This window comes from Triticum dicoccoides, chromosome 4B (assembly GCF_002162155.2).
Source record: "Triticum dicoccoides isolate Atlit2015 ecotype Zavitan chromosome 4B, WEW_v2.0, whole genome shotgun sequence".
Lineage (NCBI taxonomy): Eukaryota > Viridiplantae > Streptophyta > Magnoliopsida > Poales > Poaceae > Triticum > Triticum dicoccoides.
The window spans coordinates 474,390,803-474,397,969 of NC_041387.1; the positions used below are offsets into that span (position 1 = coordinate 474,390,803).

The 7,167-nt window shown below is 43.4% G+C and overlaps 1 protein-coding gene across 1 annotated transcript; it reads left to right on the forward strand.

Annotated features, from left to right (window-relative positions):
- The first annotated feature begins 2,086 nt into the window (after nucleotides 1-2,086).
- Nucleotides 2,087-6,339, forward strand: LOC119290953 (protein CHAPERONE-LIKE PROTEIN OF POR1, chloroplastic-like). The gene is made up of 5 exons (XM_037569635.1): nucleotides 2,087-2,193; nucleotides 3,626-3,822; nucleotides 3,915-4,012; nucleotides 4,521-4,965; nucleotides 5,895-6,339. Exons 2-5 carry the CDS (start codon nucleotides 3,671-3,673, stop codon nucleotides 6,043-6,045), a joined length of 846 nt encoding a protein of 281 aa, XP_037425532.1. The 5' UTR covers nucleotides 2,087-2,193; nucleotides 3,626-3,670; the 3' UTR covers nucleotides 6,046-6,339.
- Nucleotides 6,340-7,167: the final 828 nt, after the last annotated feature.

Sequence of the window (7,167 nt, forward strand, 5' to 3'; positions counted from 1 at the left end):
TATTTGGCGCCATAGGCGCCAGTTGAAGTGCATTTTGTTAACTGGCCCTGTGGCGTCCGTAAATGGACCGGCCCATATAGGCGCCGGTTGATGATCTTTTTTTTTTGAAAATTCCGTAAACTTCTTTTAGATTGATGAACTTTTTTGAATATTGATGAACTTTTTCGAAATTTAATGAACATTTGTCTTGAAAATGGATGAACTTTTTTCTATTTATGAACTTTTTTTCCAGTTCCATGAACTTTTTTCAATTCCTATGAACTTTTTTCAAATTGAATGAACTTTTGATAAATTGGATGAACATTTTTTTTCAATTCGAATGAACTTTTTTTCAAATTGATGAACTTTTGAAAAATTTATGAACCTTTTTTAAAGATATGAACATATTTTTTCAAATGGATGAACTTTTTTCTTTAAATCTGTAAACCTTTCTTCATTTCATATTTTTATTTTCGTAAAGAAAACTAAAAAACTTAGGGCAGCAAGCTAGTGGGCCGGCCCATGCTAGCAGCGCTGCAGGCGCCGGATCGTTAACGGGCGCCTGCAGGGGCTGTATAGGAGCTCCCTGTTTTTCACGCCATAAGTACAATTTTTCACTGCCCTGCGTGTTTTATGGGCCGGCCCACTAGCGTGCTGCAGTATAGGCGCCGGTTGCGTCTACGGACGCATAAGGCGCCGTATAGAGAAATCACTAATTAAGGAGTACTCCTTGCAGAGATTACTCCAATTTTTTCAGGTTGCGACAAGTGGTGCACTGCATGTGCGCCACTTATTGCAACCTGGGTGTTTTTCCTTTTTTCATAGATTCATTTATTCAAAAACGTTTTATCTCTTAAAATGTGCGTCCAAATCTCGAACCGCTTTCGTCGTTGGATTCCTCGCGTCGAGATCTTCAAAATTAGATCCATGTTGATAGGTTTTGACGAACTATTTTTCACGAAAAAATCGGACGAAAAAACCCAACGAAAAAACCGAACCGGAAACACGGGTTTTTTCCCTTTTCGAAAGAGGCACGTCCGTGCCTCTGACGAAATCACAATCGTGCCTCTCGCAGAAGCAAACCCGTGTCTCTCGTGAAAAAAAAAACCAAGTTTTTTTTCCTTTTCGAAAGAGGCACGCCCGTGACTCTCGCGAAAGCACAACCGTGCCTCTCGCGGAAGCAAAACTGTGCCTCTCGCGAAAGAATAAAAAACAGAAAACGCGTTTTTTCCCTTTTCGAAAGAGACACGCCCGTGCCTCTCGCAAAAGCACAACCGTGCGTCTCGCGGAAGCAAAACTGTGCCTCTCGCGAAAGAGAAAATAACAGAAAACACATTTTTTTTACTTTTTGAAAGAGGCACAACCGCGCCTCTCGCGAAAGCACAACCGCGCCTCTCGCGGAAGCAAAACCGTGCCTCTCGCGGAAGAAAAAAAACCAGAAAACGTGTTTTTTTCCGTTTCCGAGGAGGCACGGCCGTGACTCTCGCGAAAGCACAACCGTGCCTCTCGCGGAAACAAAATCGTGTCTCTCGCAAAAGAAAAAGAAACAGAAAACACATTTTTTTCCATTTTCAAGAGGCACGGCCGTGCCTCTCGCGAAAGCACAACTATGCCTCTCGCGAAAACAAACCGTGACTCTCACGAAAAAATCCAATTTTTTTGCGCAAAAAAATTATTTTTTTCGATTTTTTTTGTCGAAAAGCTAGGAAAGACCGATGGAAAACCAAAACGTCAAAAAAAAAACAAAACAAAAACGTTTAAAAAGCTGAAACCGCGTGCGGAAAATAAAAAAAAATCTGGAGGGAGCGTCCAGAGCGCGACACGTGGCGAATAGCTGAGAACGCGCCAAGTGGCGCTGATTGTTGCGAGCTCCCGAAGGAGTGCTCGTTAATTAGTTGCTCCCGCCGTATAGGACCTCTGCTCGTAAAGAAAATAAAACCGTGTTCCTGCGCGCTGGGCCTGGCCCATTACGGGGAATCGTCGCGCCCGTTTCAGTTTGGCAAAAGAAAAAGTGTGAGAAGGCCCAGTGTGGTCTTCCCCTTCGTTTCCGGCCCGCTGGTCCGCCGAGTTCGGCCATGGTATCCATCTCTCCCCCCCGGCCCCCGTACTTTGCGTTCCCCCACCACCCCCACCGTCTGCTCCGCCACCTTATCCAAGGAGGCGGCCTCCTCCGACGCCGCTCCCCGTCCGCCGGACGCACTGCTCACCTCGTCGGTAAGGTCCTCGCCTCGCCTCCCTCCCCCACCGCTTCGCCGTTTCCCGTGCGACGCCGTCATCAAACGCCCGAGATGCACGAAATCAGAGGAAGACCGTTGACGGCAACAATTTCTAACCCTAGCCGTTGTCTTCTCAAGTTTCCGCCGCCGCCGCCTATCTTCCTGCCGCCCCCGTGTTTGCCTCCATGGCACCACCCTATTGACGTCTTCGACGAGGACGTCCGCCACTGGGCCGCCGGTTGCCCTTGCTGTCGCAGTCCCTTCCTACGAGGCAAGGCCGCGGGACGCTACTGCCCCTGCCCCTGTATTGCCTCGATTTCCTTCACCCAGGCCGGCGACGCCACCGAGGATCTCGTCCTCCCTCACTGAATGGATGCTATGGTCCGATTTCGCTGCAGATTGGCTTGACTGTAGAATTTTAATAGTTGAATCCACTTTGCTTTAATTCCATTGCCAAAAATTATGTTGCCATCTGCTACGGTGCTCTGTCAAGCTCAACTTTGGCCAAGTCCATATCTGGCCTGTCCCGAGGCTCGCACCAAGCCCCCACCCCGGCTCGCTTGGGTTCTGCTCGTTGACAGGCCTGCTGCTTGCTGTGTGGCAGCTGCGCCGTCCAGTTATCGCGGGTCCAATGCTTTAGGTTAGCTGCGGTATTGCTGTTGCTTTAAGTGCAGTCAGCTGCTTTGTCTAGGAGAGTAAATGATTTGTGTGCCACACGAATCGTGGAGATGTACTTTCTTAGTCTCTCTATGTTGATTTCACAAACTTGCAGAACTGTTTATGCAGAAAATTCTAGTGGGACGGTGTGCCTTGTGTTCTTATGTTTTAGGTTTGTCGGAATCCTTGATTCGTTAGCTTCGATGGTTCGTTTACCGCTGCTTGCTTGATGTTTTATTGCCTACTTATTCCACTGTTTGCATATTCTGGTGCTTAAAATGTATAACAACTGAGCATCAATTTTGGGTGGTAACCTCTGTAGAACAGAAGTATTTCGTGTTTACTTAATGCCAATTCGGGGTTGGTTTCATGTTTACTTAATGTTAATTTATTGTCTATACAGGACAAAGTAGTTTAGTTCAAGTATAGAGATTATGCTTACGAAGAACATCACAAAGGATACCCTAGAGATGATTCAAATTTAACTGAAGTGACACATGTAGCATATTGGATATAGCGGGAGTGCGGGACTACAAAATAGCAGAATTATAGTGATCAGTATAGTGGCTTTAATGGTTGCAGCTGTGATCATGGATTTTAATTCAATCACATAGCGTTTATGTCCGAAAAAATAACTGGCCGTTTAAATCACTGCTTGTGGCGTTGATTTGTTTCGGAGCAAGCATCAAAGTGCTGACTCATATTGTTATTGTACTTCTCCTTCTCCTGTTTTCTTTACTAATTTTGTATGTCCTGTTATTTGTTTTGCCTAGGAGGGTGAAATATCCTTGGTTCAGGTTGTTCAGCTATATCTTGAGATGTTGGCGCATGGTCTAGCAAGCAATCCCTTGAGGGCTACTCGATCTCCACTTACTCCGAGGGCGTCAAGTGCACCCCTGGGACTCGTCTCTTCATTGGGATTCAACAGGGGGCGTAAGGAAAATGTAAAACTTTTTGTCAATGTTGATAGGTATAATACTTATACTTCTTCTGACCTCACCATCAAAGAATTAATCTAGTTTACAATGTGACAAGAAGCCTTACTACAGCCCTTCAATGCAGATACACAAAATATAATGCTCCTTCCATTACACAGCGATGTTCCAGAATATCACCATTTGCATCTGCATCCTTTGGTGACATGGCGGACTCTTCAAATCGTAAGTTTATAGCTGTGTATGTATATGACAACAAAAACATCACATGATAGTGTCTTTAGATGTTATTAGTTATTTCTCGTTGTATTCAATTATAGTAATACTGAAGTAGAACTAATAAGGAACAACTGACTCGTGTGCATCTCAGATTACCACTTTGCTTTTCATGCATGATTGATCTTAGACGGTATTATGGTAACATGTAGGCATCAAATGACATTGTTGGCCAGGGTATCTCTTTGGGACATGTTACACATGTACATCATCACATGCATGTTAAGAGAGATCAGTAGTGCTAAAATCACCCACATCAGTCATTAACTCATTTTCTTTTCTAGGCTTATTGTATGAAAAATCTAATCTGCTGATATTTATATTGATTCTGTTGATTGAACTACTCCCTCCGATCCATATTACTTGTCGCTGCTTTAGTACACCTTTATACTGCTTAACCTCTAGAATTCTTTCATGATTAACCTCTAGAATTCTTTTTAACTGCTTTGTTCTTCAGCCATTTTTCCTAGAATCCATGTGAAGGATCCGTATCAACGGCTTGGAATCAGCAAGGAAGCATCTGAAGAAGAAATTCGAGCTGCCAGGAACTTTCTCATAAGCAAGTATGCAGGGCATAAGCCAAGTGTTGATGCAATTGAGTCTGCGCATGACAAAATCATCATGCAGAGTTTCTTTGATAGAAAAAAACCAAAAGTGGATCTCAAGAAAAAATTTAGGGAACTTAGTCAGTCACGTCCAGTCAAGGCTGTTCAGGGCAGATTTTACACGCCATCTAACAAATTTATTTGGAAGACAGCGATTACTTTTGTCTTGCTTGGAGTGCTTACCCTTGTTTTCCCTACTGAAGAAGGTCCAACTCTCCAGGTCTTAATCTCTTGTGCGGCAAATATCTATTTCCTTTATCAGCGGCTTAAAAGTGGATGGAAATCATTCTTTTATGGGTATACTTTCTTCCCCTTCCATTGTTTTGTTTCTACCTTTGGGTTGTTAAGGATATAACTGCTTAGTAGTTGATTAGTTATGTACAGTACTAGTGTTTGCTTTGAGCTACGATGCTCTGAATCAGCATATAGACATTTTGTGCACATTCCAAATCCGAACATGATACTGGAGCCAGATAACCAAATCTCAAAGCTTCATGGTGGCCACTGTTAGTTAATTGCTATCTTCACCGCCAGGACAAATATCTATCTCCTGATAGTGGTGCCAGTAAATAGAGTTCCACAAATTGCTTAGATTGTTATTTTTTTGTTCTTGGTGCTATATGTGATCATTACTTTGATAGACATCGATCAGTGTGATGGATGCAGCATGTGTTTATAGGAGTTATTTGATTAATGCTGGATTGTTTTAAAGCTTATCATTTATAGCCTAGTAATAAAGATTACGAAGCAGAATGCAACAGTGTTGGGCTCCACATTTTATTTCAGTCAGGTAGAGTTTTGTAGTCTCTATTAGATTGTCATTTTCTCTTATTGGTGCTTTGTGATTATTAACACTGTAGGTATAGTCTGCTAAATTTTTTTAATGAGTTTTAAGGTTGAGTACTGGGGGCCATTCGCTAGCTGTTGACCATATGTGCTACAAATACTATATTGCTCTAGAAACATGTTTGCAGATCAGATGTGAACTAGGAGTAGGACTGAACAACACATTTGCATATTAGAAATCCATGGACTAGGAGTAGGCATCCAAAATTCAGAATGCGTTTTTCTGCTGCTAGCCGAGTAGATCGAGTTCAGGTGCTAGTCACAACTAGTCAAGTGAATCATTGATGCTCTTTTGAGATTTACAGAGGACGTAGGGTCTGGTTTCGAGAAATGAATTGGTATGATCAGTTGCTGATGCTAAGTCTGCTCTGTTATTTCAGGTTCGGCTCCTTCTTTGCTTCCTGGTTTCTTGCCACATTCTTGATGGTATCGGTAATTCCGCCTATACTGCCTGGTCCAAGAAACTTGGAAGTGAGCACGGCATGTGTTGCTTACGCATTCCTTTTTGTATCATCAACCTTCCTGAAGTAGCGAATGTTTGTTTTTTCAATTTCCTATGCTAAAGCCCTTAGCCTTGCAGCAGTCGGTATGGTCCTCTCCTGCTTCCAATAGCTTTATCTCAGGGGTGGAAATGACAGTCCTTTGCTGAGTTTCTGTCTAGTATATACATCAGGTTGTAATGTGTGACATAGATCTTTTTTGCCCTGGCCCGCGTGTAGGCATTTTCATTGCTGTATTAAATACAGTTCGTTTTTTGGATAGATCATAAGATACTGACATAAATGGCTATGTGGATCAAAACACTTATTTTCTTTCGGGTCTCAACATCGGTGCTGTACAGTTCAATTCGCAATCCCTTATTATTTATTGCTTTTCAAGTCTCAACTGTCCGGATTGCGTTTGCTAAGATGGCAACTGAAGGAATATCTTAGGTTGTTATGCCTGCTCTGATCTGATCCTGGCAGCTATGAGTTGTTGGGCCTGCTTTGTCGTTCGATAATTGTTGGTGATGCTTTGATTGGCCATCACGGACGAGCTTTGAAGCCCGTGACATAAAGCCAGCGGGAATTCACAGGTCAGTCCATGCTACTAATAGTACCGGTGGGGCTTTACTATTCGCAGACTATTATCAATTGCTTGATCTGGTCTGTGTAAGCATGATGCGTCTCTGGCACACAGTTGCTAATGGGCGATTACACATGGCCCAGGAATAGGGAAGTACGGAGTACTAATATCCTGCGTCAGGTAGGCCTGTAACCCTGTTGCATGTGTAGAATGTCGTGGTGTCTCGTGAGCCGATGATGCTGAATTGCTGATGCCGTAGCCTTTACTAGTAGATTGAACAGATGTTGGTCACATAGGGAGAAGGATATCCTAATTGAACCTTTTGATCTCTCTAGATTAGATGGTAGGGGATAGAGAGTAGCTGCTGGTGCTGCATGATTAGTTTGTCAGCTACTTTTCACCCACCAACTAGGAGAGGGTTAAGGCCTTGTGATCCAGGGCAAACCACCTCCGTACTAGAGAAAGATGCGCGGGGGAAACATATCAGTTAGCCTATTAGAAGCACGGCGTGGGCACGCTCTTGGAGACAGACATGTACTATATGCAGCATAAGCGATAGTTGCTACAAGTTTTACTTTGTTCTCAGAA

What these genes read in the sequence shown, in the direction of transcription:
- LOC119290953 (XM_037569635.1), top strand. Translation starts at nt 3,671, where the DNA reads ATGTTGGCGCATGGTCTAGCAAGCAATCCCTTGAGGGCTACTCGATCT. An exon ending in CTTTTTGTCAATGTTGATAG is followed by an intron (nt 3,823 to 3,914) that starts GTATAATACTTA and finishes CCTTCAATGCAG; the next exon opens with ATACACAAAATATAATGCTC. An exon ending in TGGAAATCATTCTTTTATGG is followed by an intron (nt 4,966 to 5,894) that starts GTATACTTTCTT and finishes CTGTTATTTCAG; the next exon opens with GTTCGGCTCCTTCTTTGCTT.